This window comes from Falco rusticolus, chromosome 7, assembly GCF_015220075.1.
Source record: "Falco rusticolus isolate bFalRus1 chromosome 7, bFalRus1.pri, whole genome shotgun sequence".
NCBI classification, from domain to species: Eukaryota; Metazoa; Chordata; class Aves; order Falconiformes; family Falconidae; genus Falco; species Falco rusticolus.
Genome location: NC_051193.1, coordinates 70376079 through 70395385, shown reverse-complemented (window position 1 = coordinate 70395385; position 19307 = coordinate 70376079). Strand labels below are relative to the sequence as shown.

The 19307-nt window shown below is 39.7% G+C and overlaps 1 protein-coding gene across 3 annotated transcripts in view; it reads right to left on the bottom strand.

Moving 5' to 3' along the window:
• The window catches only part of CKAP5 (cytoskeleton associated protein 5), a 54249-nt gene that overhangs the window by 12665 nt on the left and 22277 nt on the right, over positions 1-19307 (bottom strand). For all 3 annotated transcript variants that reach the window (XM_037396070.1, XM_037396073.1, XM_037396072.1), the window contains exons 13-32: positions 18565-18747; positions 17317-17430; positions 16013-16123; positions 14646-14738; positions 13927-14112; positions 13370-13464; positions 11953-12010; positions 11744-11869; positions 11279-11415; positions 10943-11117; positions 10294-10407; positions 8376-8504; positions 7548-7742; positions 6771-6903; positions 5890-5978; positions 4554-4679; positions 3708-3857; positions 3095-3298; positions 1574-1709; positions 587-780 (exon numbers count right to left, since the gene is read on the bottom strand). In XM_037396070.1, the coding sequence (XP_037251967.1) occupies positions 587-780; positions 1574-1709; positions 3095-3298; positions 3708-3857; positions 4554-4679; positions 5890-5978; positions 6771-6903; positions 7548-7742; positions 8376-8504; positions 10294-10407; positions 10943-11117; positions 11279-11415; positions 11744-11869; positions 11953-12010; positions 13370-13464; positions 13927-14112; positions 14646-14738; positions 16013-16123; positions 17317-17430; positions 18565-18747 (2748 nt within the window). The remainder of the gene's footprint in view (positions 1-586; positions 781-1573; positions 1710-3094; positions 3299-3707; positions 3858-4553; positions 4680-5889; positions 5979-6770; positions 6904-7547; positions 7743-8375; positions 8505-10293; positions 10408-10942; positions 11118-11278; positions 11416-11743; positions 11870-11952; positions 12011-13369; positions 13465-13926; positions 14113-14645; positions 14739-16012; positions 16124-17316; positions 17431-18564; positions 18748-19307) is intronic.

Here is a 19307-nt window from a genome sequence, read left to right as displayed (position 1 = left end):
ACTGCATTTTAGATGACACTGCTAAGTATGATTTCCAGAGAACAAAACAGCAGCAATACAAAGCAACAACATACTGACAGAGACCTTCAGCACTAAATGCAATACAACAAAGTGAACCAGACTTCAGCTGCAAAGCAGTGCATGGAGATGGGCATTAAAAAAAAAGCCAAGAGTATTCCATGGAGCCCCAACAACTAGCCTTTCTCAGCCAAATAAGTTACCCAAATACCATCCTGAGTCACAAATGTTACTTGTACAGTCGATTATAAGAGCAAGTTACTCTTTATAAACAATTTAATTGCCATGAAAGTCTGGTTTTTACTCATTTCTTCCAGTTTAGTTTTTCATTCATGAACACCCAGGTTATATACCCCACAATCAGGAATTAACCAACTAACTTTTAGAGTATCTATGGCATAGCAAGTTATTTCCAACATTACAAAATGCTCTTGATGCCAACAGCAAGGTGTACCGTGACCAATCACACGCACTACAGTGTTAATCCCCTACAACAGTGTAAGGATTTGGGGGGTGTGGGGTGTGTGGGGGAGTTAAAAAAAATAATCTTATTTCCTTTTACACTCACATTTCCAATGAGCTTGAACACTTGGTCGCCATGAACATTGTAGACAGTCACAATGGTGTTCAGGGCAGCATTGCGCACAGTATTGTCCCTATCACCAATATGAGTTGCCATTTCTTTTAAGGCTTTCCCTGGAGTTGGCTGGCATACATTCATGCCATAGGATTCAACCAGACATCCAAGCTCTTCCAGGCATTCTAAAGGAAGAAAATGACACGTACACATTCGGGTTTAAAGCTGCTGGCAAGAGAGCCCTCCCAGTTTTCTGCGTTGCTTGCACACCTTGAACATTCACTGCAGAGAAGTGTCAATCACTATACCGATGATTGATATACACCAGGTGATAGATGGGATAGAATAGTAAACTACAGGTTCAGAATACTTCATGCAGATAGCATCTAAAAGCTGTCAGTCATCCCTATACCCTTCAAATATTTCCCATTACCACATATGAGCAATGTTACAGTTAACTTCACATCTAAGTAGTTTAGACAGTTGAGAGCTTGCAATGCTGTATTACATACATCATTCAACACTCTGGCTGTATCAGGATAAGATATTTTCAAGGTGATTAGGGAGTAGTTTGAACTACAACCACCACGCCACAACTAATTTCTATAATAAAGTTGAGATAGACGTACAGTGTAGAGACATTTATTTCCAAACTCTTGACCAATTCTCTTTGTCTCTTGGATAATAGCCCTGTTACTGTTCTCCCCAGCACTGTTTTCAATGAGACTACAAGCCTACTCAAGGGAAACTCATAATCTGATTGCAAATTAATAGATTGCTTGTCTTTGGAAGACAATAAAACACAAGATGATACTGCTTTAAAATACGATCCTTTAAACACTTAAGCATTTGCATTAAATGCTATACAGGGGTAAATCTCACAATCCACCAAATGTTATTACGCTGGATTTTTCAAGATGCAACCCAAACCAATTTCAAGTACTTTGTAATCGCTCAGTTCATCATGCCATTTCCCACCTGCACGCTGTTTTGAGTTTTTGGATTTTGTCCCCTCCATGACAAAAGTGAACATCTTGCTGGCTGGATAGATGAGACACATCCTATTCAGAATGGCACGTACATCCTTACGGATGACATCTTTTGGTTCTCCTACCTAGTGGAAAAGGTTTTAAAAAAAACAAAACAACAACGGAAAGACATACAGAATATTTTAAACATTCTCATGATACTGTAAGATCAGTCTAAAAAAATTAGGAAAGCCAGAATTATTGTCAATGCAAAATCCTTTCTGGTAAATGGATTTTAAAGGCAAATATGCAATACAGATCATAGAATCATTTAGGTTGGAAAAGACCTTTAAGATCATCAAGTCCAGTGGCTCACCTAACGCTAATAAGTGCGCCATGTCCCCAGGTGCTACATTTACGCATCTTCTCCAGGGATGGCGATTCCACCGCCTCCCTGGGCAGCCTGGCCCAGTGCCTGACCACCCTTCCTGTGAAGGAATTGTCCCTCTTACCCAATCTAAACTTCCCCAGTGCAACATGAAGCCATTTCCTCTAGTCTTGTTGCAGGGGTCCTCAAACTACAGCCCACGGGCCAGATACAGCCCCCCAGGGTCCTCAATCCAGCACCCGGTATTTACAGAACTCCCCCGGCTGGGGGTTGGGGGGGAAACCAAGCAGCCGCAGATGACTGCCTGCCATTTCATCCGCGCGCCGGCCCCCTGGTTAAAAAGTTTGAGGACCCCTGTCCTATTGCTTTCTACCTTGGAGAAGAGGCCAAACCCCATCTTGCTACAACCTCCTTTCAGGCAGCTGCAGGGAGCGGCCAGGCCCCCCCAGCCCCCTCCTCTCCAGGCTGAGCCCCCCCAGCCCCCGCCCGGCTCTGGACACGCTCCAGCCCCTCAGTGTCCCTCTGGCCGTGAGGGGCCCAGAGCTGAGCCCAGGGCTCGAGGGGCGGCCTCACCCGTGCCGAGCGCAGGGGGACGGGCACTGCCCCGGCCCCGCTGGCCACGCCGCGTGGGACACCAACCGGGGCACTGCTGGCCTCCTGGGCCACCCGGGCACGCTGCCAGCTCACGTTCACCCAGCTGTCAACCACCCCCCAGGTCCTTTCCCCCCAGGCAGCTTTCCAGCCGCTCTGCCCCAAGCCTGTAGCACTGTGTGGGGTTGTTGTATCCCACATGCAGGACCCTGCACTGAGCCGTGCTCCCCTCATACAGCTGGCCTCAGCCCATCGATCGAGCCTGTCCAGATCCCTCTGCAGAGCCCTTCACACCCTCCAGCAGATCAATACTGCCCATCACCTTGGAGTTATCTGCAAACTTACTTGATTCCCCTCATCCAGACCACTGATAGAGATATCATATACAACTGACCCCAGTATGGAGTCCTGGGGAACACCACTTACGATCAGTCACCCACTGGATTTAACAGCATTCACAGTATATTTGGAATGAACATATTAAAGCGTTTCATAGTATCTGGCTATATTCTTTGTGAAAATTAAGGCTAGTTTCTGTACAATGAACTGTACCTTTAGGATAAGATAAGGGATGAAAGAGGAAGCTTCGTTTTCAGTAAGGTGATACTCTTCTTGACTCAGCAAACTGAAAAGCAATTTGAGGTACTCAAGTGCTTTCATTAAAACACTTGTGTTTGTATCAAAGAACCGCAGGGTAAGCCATTTTAAGATCAGATCCAGACAGCTGATGACTCCATCTTTTTCACTCTCCAAGTGCTTGAAGAAAAAAATAAAAAAATAAAGTAAAATAAAGGAGGTTGTGCAAAAGGAAAACACACTGTTCAAGAAAAGAACAGATTATAAAGGAAAGTTATGCTTGGTAAGATGGTCTACATTTATTGGTTGATTCTTAGAATCGTAGGTACTCACTTTTAACTTATACAGTTTCCCAAAATTCTAAGAGAAGTCTCCGGTGAGGAAATCTTCCCTTCTCCCAACAACATTAACATCCAACTTCATAATTCCTCTGAAAATTATTTCTATATATATGTTAAGGTTTCAACTTCACAGAACAATGACCCCTGACTCTTCAGAAAATTCCTATTCTATTTCAATGCAAGCAAAACCATTCATAGCAGAGAAGAATTCTCTACAATGCCACCTACTACCACAGATCCAAACTCACCTCAATCATAACAGCCAATGCTTTGTTGTGGTGCTGAAAGTCTGCGTGAAACATCTCATCCTGTAGCCATTTGGCCACACAACTGGACATCTGAGTTTTTAGCTGCTCAATATATTCATCACGGGGAGTAGTGAAATTCCACTTCAACACCTGTAAAAGGCAGCATTTGGAACTCAAATTAAGCAATATCTTTTCTTCCTAATACAATTTACAGACTGCATCTCTTCATTCTGGTTTAAAATCTGTCTTCAAAGTCTTCTCATTTTTAACAAGTAATGGGAAAAATTCAGTGGTGTTTGCTCCCCTTGGCTTACATGAACAATTTTCTTTAAGTGGAGTGGTTATCTTTAGGCCACCATCTTAATTATTATCATTTGAAGCGGTCGTTTCTAAGCTATAGGTAGGCCTATTTACTAGCAAGTTACAACTAACATGCATGTTTCAAGCAATAGAATTTCCCTACAAAAGACAAGCTTCATAAGCAGGCTGTTCAATATAAGTGTCTTAAATACAACGGATCTTAGAACTCTGAAATTAGTCAACTGTTTTCAGTGAGGCCTTGATGATACTTCACAACTGAAGACCATCTCTTGGAAGTTGTAAAAAGGCCTTTGGCTTTTACCAGAGTATACAAAGGCACAAAATTTGTAAATTGGAAGAATACCACCACAGCAAACCAGATATCAGCCTGTGGAAGTCAACTGTAGAACCAGATAATAAATCCAAGGGATAGACAGAGACTAGCACTTCCATGCCATAGCATGTTGTTTAATTCCAAGTTAAACAAAAGAATGCATACAAATGACACTCCTTCAAAACTTGTGAATACATACAGATGTTTCTCACCTTCAGACCTTTCTCATCCTTCATCCTCTGTTCTTTCCCATTTGGGACTATGATAAAAATAGGACCTGATTTATCATCATCTTCCTTCAGATTAGGCTTGCTGAGCACTTTCTTCCCCTGTACACCCTGAAAAAAGCAAGATGTTAACAGGCAACACAAGACGCGTATATGCCTCAGTCCCAGCAACTGCAAGCATCAGATACCAGCCAACCTCATGCTGCCTATGTGTACAACAGCCAGAGAAAAGCTGGAAGAATGACGTTGATTAGAATTTTAAAAGTATGTGCTCTGCTGCTGTGGAAGCAATACCCATGACAGTGTGCACAGCAGTACCCTGTGAAGTAAGACACCACTCTCAACCAGTGTGCTAGTCACCCACACACATCCCTACTAAAATCCAACGTGGTACCCGTTTGATAGATTTGCTCTTTGTCACACTGGTACTGCCTTTGCTGAGGCTTGTGTTACCTTTGGACAGGTTGGTATTGCCCTTGGACATAGCGCTATTAACACCTGACTGCTGTAAATAAGCCACAGAAAAGGCTTTATTGTTATTGTTAGACAGCTACTTACGTCTAAGAGTTACCATTCTAAACCTTTGAATGCTTTCACAGCAAAGGCATTAACTCAAGGTTCAGAGTTTTGACAGAAGAATACACTGACTTCGGCAAATCCTTCAATGTTTGTTCCATTCATTCCTGCCATGAATCTGAACCCACATCAAACATTCTTGTTACAGTGCTACTTTAGACAACGGAGGCACTGGGACTGTAGAACAATTTGGGGTTTTCTTCTGGTTATACACATCGGACAGACTTGAAAGTTATCAGCAAAAAACATACTGTAACACAAATCAATGGAAAAAACCTAACCACAAATTCAGATGTAATCAGTTTGGATTATTATGCACTTAGAGCATCTTTATTCTCTTTTTGCACTTGTGACTGAGAACATTTTGCCCTTCATACTGTAAAGGAGAGATTAATTTCTTGATACATGGGTTCAAAATTACCATTCAAAGTATAACCTTGGAACTGCAATGGTAAGAATGAATTCTCAACAGCACGAAATCAAGGAAGCCAAGCAGATTTAGAACATCCTGAGCAGCTCACAAGACTTCATCTTTGACAACACAGGCTTTAGTAATTAAATAGGTAATGACAAGAGTAGTGATTAAGTAAGTGATATGGGTACACCTGTCATTTCAGAACTCAGACAAGCATAAAGATTCTCAGTAAAAGCAGTCCCTAGCAAGGGCTGTACTACCAATAATGCATTAACGAACTACACCTATTAACTTCACAGAACTCATTTTATACAAAACAAACCAACATACCTTAGCTTTAGAGGAGGCTCCACCTACTTTGGCTTTTTTAGGATCAGGCTTGGATTCCATGGTATTGGACCCCAAATCTTCAGCAAGCACTGGAGAAACAATAGACCATTTCAAGCTACCAACAAGCCCATTTTAGGTTAGTACAGTTTTCCATTCTTAGGACAGAAGAAAAACTGTTCATGAATAAAATATGCTTATCACACAGAGGTCTGAGGATTTTAGACTCATAAAATAAGTTCCTTAAAGTCTATGTTAGCATACGAGGTTTTCATAATTAAGGTCATAAACATTAGCAAATTTGTCATTATCACAACAACTGAAAAATGTATACACATGTATACTGTGCAGACTAATGCCTGCTCAAACTAGGTGCAACTACTGCTCTAGACAAGCTAGCACCAGCAGACAGATAAGACAGGACTGCTTCTTCAAATCACTTGTCCCCTAAACCCATTACCCTCTCTTTTGTATCAGCACAAGCATTGTAGTAGCCCCACAGTAAATTATACTGAGGAAATAGCCCAGAAAAAAATTAAACGTGAGAAGAAAAAAAAATTATATTAGGTTCAAATCAGATTATTATTACCAAAAAACCCACCCCTCTCCAGTCCATGGGTGTTAGCTTCAACACCAAGTAGCTATTTTCAAAGAGCAGCTGACAGATGGTCGTGTGGAAAGGAAAAACCCTCCTACACTGGAAGTTGACTCAACTTCAAGTCAGACCTGAACCACAAACAGAACTCACTAGATGACACAGCCATCTGTAACAGTAACTATGCTGAATTCCTCACACCCTGCTAAGTATATTTCTTCCTCTGGCATGTCAAGAAGTTTCAAAACCTACCCTTTCCTCAGTCATTTCCCAGAACATGAGAGGTTACCTGATGCAGGTTGGAATTTGGCTGAAGCTGCTCCCCCTACCACTCTGGAAGATGGTTTAGCAGGGGCTGGTTTGGCTGGCATGTTAACTTTGGCTTTCTCAAGCATGGCCAGTACCTGGTCTTTGGAAGTTGGCTACAGAACAGAAGAAGGAAAAGTATTTTATAAATTTGGAAAGACTAGTGATAGTCATTACTAATACGTGCCACACATGAGGAAAGTTACAGTAGTTTGAAACAAGCTAATCCATTTAGCATCTTTCAGGACATTTATCTCAAGTCATCAATATTTTCAGCTATTTCTGTTCTGAAATAAACCACTTTTGCATTAAGCTTCTTCTGCGAGACCTATAGGAAACAAGTGAGCCAGCAATCTGTTCCGAGTGAGTAGTCCTCTGACATTAACGAAGTGCCTTAATAGAGATTCAGCACTCAAAGGGTCCATAAGATACACCAAATTGCTAGAAGTCATATTAAAGCACGTGTTCAAAGGCATACAGCCAGACAGCAACCGGTATGGAAACTACGTGCAGGTAGATTTCTTCAGAAGAAAAGCAGAGTGAATGAGTGTCAAGCTCCCAGAGCAATAAACCTGTGGTGACAGCAGTCCTTCTGAAGCAGAGAGCTCTAAATCACAGCCTCCTGATACTATTTCCAGCCCCTCTGAGAACATTCAATGCAGACAAATGACTCAAGACAGCATATCACGAGATTGTGAATGTGACTTGTTAATATCCACTCATTCAAGGTCACATTACTTATTCTTAGGAACAGAAATACCTTCAGCTTGCTGGTAGCTTTTGCCATCTTTTCAAAGCCAAGATGCATCATAAAGAATGGCAGGGCATCCTGTGCTTTTTTACGCACATCCCCATTTCGATCTTCAAGGCAGGAGTACAGGTGAGGCACACATAAGAGCAGATCAGAAGGAACAGAACGGAGGGTTGGCAGCTTCTCAGCCAGCCAACCAAGAAGCTGAAAGAAAGTTTAAAATACAAGTTTTTGAAGAAGTGCTCATAGTGCTGTGTCAGGCCACAAGAACCTGAATAGTAGTCCTTCACATACCACTACGCAGGTAGGAAAAAACCCCACCACCCCAACCTTTGTTCAGACAAGTATTCTTAAACATCAACTGTCATGTCCATTTAAAAAAAAAATAAATACTGAGTACAGTACATTAATACGCAGCTACCTTAAAACTCTGAGCATGGTGTCTTAAGACTGCAAGGGCTATTTCTTCCTTTTGAAAGTAACAGCAGAATTTCAGCTGCACTTTATTGGCCTCAAACACATTAATGTCTCCACTTCAGTTCTGGTCTTCCTTACCACGTGGTTAATTTGAGGGAAAGCACACTAGCTCTTAAAGCGCTGATCAGAACAGACAATAGTTTCATTTAGGAGGCTTCAAAATCTGAATGACAGCTATCAGGCGGGAATAAAACTTGTTACTGGCTTTCTGAGGTTTCAGTATGAGCACACAATTACTTGTTTACTCACACAATGGTAGCATTGTGTCATTTCAGACTGCATAGATAAACATAGTCCACAGCAGGTAAGGTTATTTTGATTAGGCACATGTAAGGAGAAATTTACTTAACAGAAGCCTACCTCTTGTCTTAGAAAAGGATTTTCTTTTTTGAGCTCCTCAGACAGGTCTTCCCCTTCCAACCACTCTTTCATCCCAGTTTGTTCAGCCCAGGCATTCACAGTTGCTAGTGCAGCAGCACGAACGTTATTCTGTATCAAGAACAAGATTTAAGAAGAATAATTCTAAAGAGGGGTCAGAAGATTACAACAGAAGAGGCAACTGATTCATCCTTTCCATGAAAGGAGAAAGCTTCTACATCACAGGCTTTGAAATCTTTATTTTTATTCACTGCTTGAGAAGTCTAAGATTCAGAAGAATTAAGTTTTAGTGATGGTATCAGAAATCACCGAATCAGACACTATTCTTATCTACCATCATTTTTTAAAAATAAAGTTCAATGAAGAAGGACAAAGGATATCTTAAAAAGCACTTTGTACCTGCTACCATTCATTGATGAGAATTTTGGGAGTTTCCTAACTCTCAAACAAGCTAAAGAATAAGCTTAGTTATTTACGTAATGCTTGAAATAGACTTCACACATTCATAAATCAAGGCAAGTGGGTTATGCAGCCTGTTATTAGGGCACCCTTATTTAGGACAGACACGAGCTAAAGTCAAGTCAGGAAGAGGGGAGCCCTCGAACTCCTACCAGTTTCCACCTTTAGTGTTTTTTTCCAAGCAAAATTTACAACGGCACCCTTTTTTGAAGCAGCTACGTGAAGTTACAAGAAAGCAGATTGAATACTTAACAACCATGGTTCTTCAGAAGATGAGCAGTACTGACATGACTCCATACACATGACACTCCCCTGTAGGCTGAGTCTGAGGCAAGCAGATCATTTAAGACTCATTTAGCTTTAGCATGAATCAGTTTTAAAAGCAAAAGGTAACATCCAGGCATGTATCTAAACAAGAAGGGAGTGTCCTTGCAAGTAACTTGTCCATCTTTAATCTCATTGAGGAAAAGAAACAAATCACGTGCTGCAGGTACATAGATCATCAGCCTCTCTGAAGTGGCCTTGGCTCCCACCACCCAAATTTAATTTGTCTTCCCTCATGGTGCAAGCTGTTGATTTTCCTCAACTACTCGGGGGGGCCACTATTAATATTTCAAAGCAGGGCCCAAAAATGATCCCTCTTCATCTTCAGAAACCCTAGCAACTGAATAAACTGGGTAAAACTTGCAGTACCTCAAAGAAGTGACTACTCTTAATGTCTGAATGAGCGTACAGTCCTCTGTCAGCATCATAGTGCTTACAAGTAGCCCAGTATTATGCATTTTACTAACAGTAAAAGATAAATCACAGTTGGTCTTATCCTTAAACCATGCACTTGGAAGTAAATGGAGCTTGCTGTTTCCTCAAGATGAATAAGAGAAGAATACAACTAAAGAACTGAGATTTTACGTGTTTAAAGACCCTTTAAGAGAAACATTTGAACTAAGTTTTTCTCTAGCCCTAGGACTTGTCCTAGTCCTTCCATTGCTTGGGACAGGTAGATCCAGTTTCTGCTCTTTTTCCTACTCACAGAGTAGACACATCGGAAACTCTGATAATTGCCTGTGACTTCTGGCACAAAACACTGGCATCTTCCCAAGCCTCCTTTCCCCACTGCTTCAGACAACCCTTTCCCATGGTCCCAGCTTAGATTTTGCGTAGCATCTCAATGAGGTCAACACGGACATTACACAAACTTCACTGTCAGTTGCGAGTGTCCCATTTCTACCTACGATTCGAAGGTCTCCTACACTGTGACACAAAGACAACAACGTACACTGGAACCCACACTGACATGATAAAAGAACAGGAGTTCTACAAGTAACTTTATTTATTTATTTATTCACTTTGAACTACTATCCATCTCCCAACAGCAAGTCCAAACAGACATAGCTCAGACAGCGAGTGGCATAAAAGAAAGAGATCGTGACGAGTGTCCTACCTTACTGTCTCCTAGGACTGTGATGACAGGAATGCCCAAATTTTTCACATGCTGTTTGATATTGGGGCCCATTGCTGTTGCTAGCTGCTGAAGAATGCTCAGTGTTTGCTGCACCTGCACATAAACAAAAAGGATTTAAATTAAGTACAGTTACAACGAGTTGTGCAAAGCTCCAACTCACATGGGGAAAAGTAACACTGCTGTACACTTAGGCTTTTACTGTAGAATGCCTACTCAATGATACCCGCTCCAGACTTCAAATCCATCACAAAGATAAAGTTACTTCTATATTCTGAGCAAATTAAAGCTCAACTAAAAATATCTTCAAACAAGGGACACTTCACTTTTCTCACAAGCAGAGTATTATTTAAACTTCTTTTTGGTTAAGATTTATTATATTACATTCAAACTAGAGGTAGATTTTCCCCTTTTTTGAAGGTTGTTTTTTTTTTAAATACAAAGCAAAGAAAACCAAGTATTTACAAAAAGCAGCAAATACATTATCCAGAAATACAGAGTTTACAGTTTTCCAACTGTTGATTTCATGATATTGTAACAGACTGAGTAATAAGCAAGGTTCCATAATCATAAATAGTTTGTCCTAAGTTCTAAGCTGGAAACAGCTGAAACAGGATTTTGAATAACATACCAAGATTTTATTGGAGTCATTGAGACGACTCTTCAAGGCAGCTGGAAGTTCTCCTATGTTTGGCTGTATGAACTTAGCATCATTTATTATGCTTGTCACTTCATCTAGACCTTCCTTCCTGACCTTCCAGGTTTTGTCCCCAATCTTAGACACTAGTTCAGCTGTGATCTTATCACTATAAGAGAAAAAAGGTTAAAAGCCCGTTTTTTTTAAGTTATGTGTCTTTTAGTATTTCAGTGCCTTAACACCACAGATCCCTGCTTAGAAAGCACTTATAAACACAAAGTTTTGAATTGCAGTGAAATTATGTCTTCAGGTTGTAGAATTCAAACGTACCTAATATCTGTTCTTGGCAAGAGATCCACAACATCGTTTCCAACATCCTCCTGTTCCTCTTCCTCACCATCATCCCCACCCCCTGCACTATGCCTGGAAATGCCACGAGTCGGGGCTGGTGCTGTCTGCCCTTGCATCTGCAAGAAACACAAAAATCAGAAACAGCTATTTTACAGTTTTTCATTTGACAGTAAAAATAAAAACACTTGCATGGTATAAATGCACTTCTAAAACATTATGCTATTCCGACAAAACCAGAAACTTTTGAAGTTTGTCATCAGAAAAGTGACTATTGACATCGCTAAACATAACGAGTTTGCAGCTGCTTCAGTGAGCCGTCTAAAAAAAAAAATCTGATCCATTTAGAAAAACACAGGCTAGACCACAGCGTTAGTACAGATTCCAGGTACTGAAGTTTCCAAGTAGTTTAATGATACTTAGTAGTAAGACAGCTACACCTCATACCTTTTCAAATTCCGCATCTATCTGGGAGAGAAGGGCTGGCTTCTCATCCTCAAAAAACATTCGCAAAGGAGGTCCCACATAAAGATACATGACTCCCAGCAACGTAATGGCAGAAGTTCTTACAGCCTGCCAGAAAGAGGATAGAAGCATTCAGTCTTCAAATTTAAGGACTGATAATAATTCAGGATTAGAATTATCAATTTACTCACCGGGTTAGTTGCAGCAAGAGCGGTCTTCACGTTACTGATGAAAGCTTTGACATTCAGTCTGGGGGGGGGGGGAGGGGGGAGGGGGAAGAGAAAGATATCCCCTGTAAGTAAAATACAACACAGGAAGCACCAACAAGAAACAAAATCATCATAATACACTACAGAAAAAAAACGCGCTGAGAACAGATTCATACAACTACTTTACAAGAAGATATTTGCACTTACGAAATACTATAGAAGGTAGTAGCTATTTAAATAACTGCTGTAAGAGATCGGTTTGGGGAATAGCCTGCTATGAAAAGCAATACAGTAAACAAAGTAATTAATATCAAAGACTGCTATTATTTCCCCCAGAAAGTTTCTTAAACTACATCACCCACACAATTGCTAGGACCCTGAGGGATGAGTCTAGAATAATTTGAAGTACCTGAAGCATGGCTACATAATAAAGGTGAGGGTTTGGTTGGGTTTTTTTGTTAAGTCTGTCTCAGTATCTTCCAGAAAGAGACACAAATGTCACAAAGAAATTTCCAAGAGAAAGAAAGGCAGGTTTAGATCACTGAATCTTCTATACTACCACTGAATTCAATAGAAAACAGATAATCACAGAAGCTTCCTTTGTACAGCCTCAAATGCTGCTGTTCCAGTATCCAATCTACACACAGATCACCCTGATGGAAAACACACACTTTTTAGGGAATTTACTGAAGAGGAGAGCTCATTTTCCAGACTTAATTGATGTTACTATCCACTCAATAGCTGCAAAACAACTTGGACAGGCATAGTAACTGCCCAAGTAACCAAATAAATTAATATTTGAAGTCTTCACTGCTTAGAAATTTTGTTCTCAAGAGTAAACTGCATTACTATGCTTGTCCACATTCAGTTAAGAGACTGGCGTTTGAAAATTAAGGAATGCTACACCTGGTTCTGATGGAGAATCCATTTCTTACCCTCACAGCACAAGACGCTGTAATGACTATTACGCCAGCTAAAACTTCATCCTGTTATCAGCCTCAAATTCTTTCTGAAGGAGAGTAATAAGCATGCTGGTATGTGCTCTTTTGTAGGCTTCAGGGTTTGGTTTTTTAAACCACAAAATACAGTGATCCCCTGGGTGCAGGTGTACCCAAGTAGAAGGAAAGCAACAGACATAAATTTTAAGAAAAATGCTCTTCAGAGAAGGCCAAGCAATGAATAAAGCATCTAGTAGTGTAGTAGCATCTTATTAGTAATGCCAGATACTTTCATTTACACATGCAGAGCTAGAAGAGCACCTCACAGAGGTAGCTCCAGAGTTCAATGAACATTAGTTCAGATGAACTTGCTGTCATCCTCTTCAGACCAATTTGACAATTAGTCCTAGATTAGAAACATTCACGCAAGTTTCTCTCAGCAATTTACTTAAAAGACATACCCAGAAAAGCCAAACTCTTTAATTGCATTTGAAAGCCAGTTCAAAGTTTCTGACTGGTTTTTAGGATTCTTTTGAGAGAAAGCCATAGCCACAACCTGGAATAGAAGAAAGGTAAGTGTAAGTTATTACTGGGAAACCAGGTGACAAAGGACTGTAATAAAGAAGTGAAGACACTTGCAAAAAACACAGGGCATTGCAAATAAACAAACAGCTGGGGTGTACAAGGAAAGTTTGTTGTACCACTGTAGCAGAACACAATTGCAACTGAAGCAAACCAGAAGCTCCTGTAGTACTTAAAGGCAGCCACAGATACCATTATTATGGACATATACCTGCTTTGGCAGTATATCAGCAAAATACTAATTTACTACTTGTTATTTCCCTTTTGGGGGGAACTTCTGTTTAAGTTCTGCCTTTGGAGATGTCTGAGAGCAAACAATGAACTTTCAGGCAACAGAAAAATCAAAGATTTAGGACTTACTCCTCAGACTAAAAGAACACCCCACATAATACTTCCAATTTAATTTACTAGAAGAATACCTTTGCTGCTCACTCACCTGCTCAGCAGTCCATGGTAACTGGCATGCCTCTGCTATTGCTGTCATGGCTTCTTTTGCATTACTCCCACATTTCACATCACCAACCTTGTCTACAAGACCATCTAGCACAACCTGTGCTGAAGTTTTGGAGAAGTTTCCTTTCTGTGCAATCAATGCAACTATATGCAGTTTCATCTGCATCACCTGGAACATCCGTAACAGCAAGGAAGTTATTCATGTCTTCCTGGATTTTAGATTAAATATTTTATTCTATATATTTATAGATGTATGTATTAAAAAGCATGTATTTGTGGGTAAACACAAATGGATACCTAAAATATGTATTTGTGTATATATACAATATTTCTGTACACAAATACACATCTACACATGCTTTATATATAATCGTATTGTCTGTATAGACACAAATACACATTTTTACATCAATAATACTGGTCAGTCATTATCTACTTCTAGAACTTATACATACACATATCCACACACATATATACACATACATACACTTCTAGACATCTTCAAATGCTGTCTCTACGTCTCACTTGTTAGCAGAAATAAAATCTCATTTCAGAGTTTATATTCTCATTGACTACAGATACAAGCGTGGCCATGGCGCCAGGACTGTCATCAGTGACAGACATGCCAGCCTTTCAGGTGGAAATGCAGCTTACATTAAATAGCAAAACCAGACTGTTTGTTACTGAAGGATAATGTATTACCTGAAAATTTGTTTCTTTCCAACCAGGCTTCTTGGCCAGCATTCTTACTAGAGCTTGGCAAGGCATTTCACTTCTCTCCATAAGCTCAACAGCCTAAAGGATAAACAAAAAGGTCACCAGTGGGTCACAAGTGATACAAAACCCAAAACAAACAGAAATTGTCACAACTGTCCTGTAAATATTTTCTTAATACTGAACTAAATGGTAGAAATTCTCAGCATAAGAATTTACCTGAAAAAGCCATACTACAGGACCCACTTTTATGAGGAGCCAATTTTACAGGTACCGAGATACAACATTTATACTACAGCATTCACATTGCAACACTGTATGTTCTTTAACAGGTATCTTTACAATGACTGTCTGCAACCCCAGCCCTGGGAATTTAACATTTAGCTTAAAAAACCAAACACCAAGCAAAAAAAAAAACCCCAACAACCAAACAAAAAACCCCAAGCTTTTTTTTTTCTCCTTTTTTTTTTTTCTTCCTTTTTTCAAGATTAAGTATACCGTGCACCTTTCCCACTAGAATGCTGGCTACAAAGAGATTAAGCCTGAATGTAATCTAAATTCACTTGTAGTTAGGCTTATCCATTCCACTGAAAATGTAACATCTTTACACTTGAGTAAAGCTGGCTTCTACAGCAGCACTTCAGCGCAGCCACTCACCATTTATGTCAGTCACCTTTTCCACTAAAATATTAAAACTCAGTTGCAACTGTAATGCTGTAGCAGCATGAACTATTTGCACACCTACAGCTGATGCTTTTTTGAATATGAACTCGTGAAGGTCTTATGATGGATACCATGGGAAGAAAGCCAGGCTTCACATCCAAATGACACACAACGTTTTATTTGCTTGTGACTACATGAAGCATTGGCCACCAGCTGTGAGGACTGCTGGTATTGTCAAACATCAACTATTTGCCAACTGAAGTTTTAGTATTATAATCAATTGCTGCCTAACATGCAATCAGCAGGGACTAACTTGCAACCAGTTTTGCAGAGTCATTGCAAAGCTTTTTGTTTAAGCCTAGTTATCATTCAGCCTAAGCTTCAGAATTACTTATTGTTTTAATAATACCTCTATGCATCCTCAATCCACATACTAAAATTTTTGACAAAAGCGTAACTATCTGCATTAAACTAAAAGACTTAGTCCACTATTGTTATGGAATAAGAATCAATTTAAACCATAGAAGTCACCTTTTCCAAGTATTGTTTAATCCATCTGAATTGCTGACCTACCACTGCTACTGGTATGTCTTTTTTTTAAAAAAGTTAACAGGCCTAAAAAGCTGAAGAAATTACTGCTTCCTTTCTCTTCCCCTACCTGCCTCTCTTCTTATCAACAGCTGCAAACTTACCTTCTGGAACTCCTCCATGCAGGCAAGCCTCTCTTTCCAGTTACCACTGTCCAACTGCTGGATACAAGAAGCTGGAAGGACAGCAGCAGCTTTCTCTTCACATACTTCTATCTGCAGATGGATCAGAACAAGGTTAACACTGCACTGCATCCCTGCAGAGGGGGGCAGCAGCCTTAAGGACAGGGAATATACTGGAATGACCCCTAGACTGTGGTGCACTTAGAAAACACGAGAAGTTTTCTGTCGTAGGTTGAAAGATTTGGTATGGGTTATAGTTTAGGGGCCTTACAAATTTAAGAAGCTACTAAATCGTACTGCAACAGAAAAATAATCTCTCAAAAGTATGAGAAATAGTGCAGACAGTCAAAAATAATCCCAAGTAGCCACTATCTACTTATAGAATCAAGCAGGGGTAACAGAAAATGATGTTGCAAATTGTAGATGAAGTCTGAATAAACATTCACAACAACGAATCAGTGCTTGATAAGGGTGGGTGGGAGAAGACTCGTCTTCTGCATCCATCTTAGCAAAATTCAGAAGTTTAGTGTATGAAAAATGATAAAAATTTCCTTAGTTTCACTGGTGTCTGTATCACCTTCAGAAGTGTATACTCATTTTCCAATGTATAACTGGCAATATAAACTACATGGAAAGTGTTCATTCTAAGCAACACTCTAAAGATAATGGACAGTCCAAAAAAAGCTTGCAGATACATCAAGCAAAGCTTTAACAGCTTTTTGTTACTTTGACCTACAAACAGCTTAGCTTACCTGGTTCCCTACCAAAAAGATAAGATAGAATTCTCAACTGACACACAGAATTCAATCATTTTCATGAAGTGTAACTTAACATGAATGGCAGAGAACAAGCTCGCGCTAGTTCTAGTTCCTTCAATTACTACTGTATTCCACCTCAGATTTCAATGTAAACTCCAGAATACTGTATTCTCAAGCTTTTAATACCAGACATCTTCAGCAAATTATGCATCCTATATTACATACAAAGTAGTCCTATCATCACCTTTTTCACCTGTTCCTAGCTCAGGGACAACATGATATACCCTGTCATATTAGCACGATTTATTGTTTACTGTTATACATGGCCTCGTACCAACAGCCTGAAGAATAGAATATATCGAACATGTATTTTACCAGTTATGAATTCCATTTATTGAAATGCATTACTTTCCCTTCTCCTAACAAAAAACCCCCATCTTCAGTGAAAAAACCTGTAGTAGCTGAAGAACTGATTAACTAAAGCTACTTATAGAGAGGATTTCATATTTCAGAGAAGAGAATACTCACCGAGAGCTCCGATTCAAATATTTCTTTGGTCTCAGGACCTTTCTTGCCTTTAGCCCCAGTGCCTCCCATACCTGCAGCTGCAGCTGGTTTACCTTTCTTGGGTGGGACCCCTGACTAGAAAAGAAAAGGACAAGTTCACCAAGATCAAACAGGTCTCTAGCTAACCAGATAACCAAAAGAACCATTGGTTTTCTACACTTGCACATTCTAAAGTAAAAAAAAAAAAAAAGTCTCTCTCTAGTACCCTAACAGCTGAAGGCAAAGAAACAGTTTTCTGCTACAGCTTATTTAGTTCATATGTTGCTTTCAGACTATGAGGTTTTATAAAACATGTACAGTAACATGGACATGAGACAATGAAAGACAAAACGGGAAAGAATGTATCTATTTGTGAAGGTCTGGGAAATAACGATTTAATCTACATATTCTCCTATGGATATTAATTAAGATACTAAACTTGCAACTGGTGTCTCTTTTCGAGGTCACTAGTATCAACAGAATTTAGAAAATATGATCCATTCTACTATTCACTTCCAGGTTTCTCCAGGTTTCCCACTTGGAGAATCATGGAATCCTTGACATTGGAAAAGACCTTAGAGATCATCAAGTCCAGCCGTTACTCCGGCACTGCCAAGCCCACCCCTAAACCGTGTAATATTATTTTTTTGCAAACTACAAGCACATACCCAAACACCCCAGGTGTATGTTTTTTTTAAATGCCTCCAGGGATGGTAATGCCACCACCTCCCTGGACAGCCTGTATTACAAAGACCACCTATAGTGCTACTTACATCAATTTTTAAAACCAAAATAATCATTTTAAAGTAACACAGGCTAATGATTCAAATTATTTACAGTAACAATTTTAAAAAAACGCTGAAGAGAGCAGTTATTGCTAGTTGTAAGAAGAGATGCTGACTTCAGCCAAATGTTCTACTACATCACCACAGAGCACATTAATGTTACAACATCTGAGGTTCCTCTGATGCCTCTAGTGGTCTATCACTATTGCAATATCAAACCCCAGTATTAATACATAAGTGACAAGACAGTCCGTATGATTAAAAAACCTGAGACATCATCAAGTACATTCTGAGAAAGTCTTTGGTTCTTTTTGTTGTTGGGCTCACCTACTCCTACAGAAGGACTGTGGCTCCTCATCGGAAAGAGGCATTCAACAGACCACCTTTGATATTAAATAAGTAAATACTGTGATTGTCAGACAAATCGCTTGGCAATCTATCTTACCTTCACAGCAGGTGCTTTTTTCAGCGGTCCTGGTTTGCTTGCTGCATCTTTTGTTTCTTTGTCTCCACCAGTCCCTGAAAGACCAGGCGCCTTTCCAGTAACAGGCTTGCTTTCTTTTTTCTCAGCAGCAACTCCTGTCTTTTTACCATAAACCAGTTCTACCTTCTCAGCACACTCTTTAATCTGACAAAGAGTTAAGAAAGAGAAGAGAAAAAAAAAAAAAAAAAAAAAGGAGGGGGAAGGGGAAAAAAAGGCTATTTAGCTACAATTGGATGTACAGCATCACTTCAACAGTAGTGGCTCAAATTTGACCTTTCTGGAAAAAATGTGGAAAGTTTAAGTTGTTTACTTCAAACATTTTGTTATCCCATGTTCCTTACATTAGAGTAAGGTTAACTTATCAGTGGCATTAGCCATCACTGTATTGTTAGAATAATATTCCTAGTTCAAAATGAAGTGTGTTTATACGCATAAAATGCATTAATAGGCTCACTAACATTTACAGATGCTCTGAAGACTAATTCTTAGTACCTTAAATTATAAAATCATCAGTTGACAAACACATCAGCTTATGTAAAAGCAAGAAAACTTTTTTGTTAAGTAAATTTTAATACTAAATCCTGTCTAGTAATACAGATTTAGACCATATGGTTGGGACATAAACCCCTAAAATGTTTCATATAAACAGAGAAAGTGTTCAATAGCAAACAAAATCCCATGAACAGCCAAAAAAACCCCAAAAA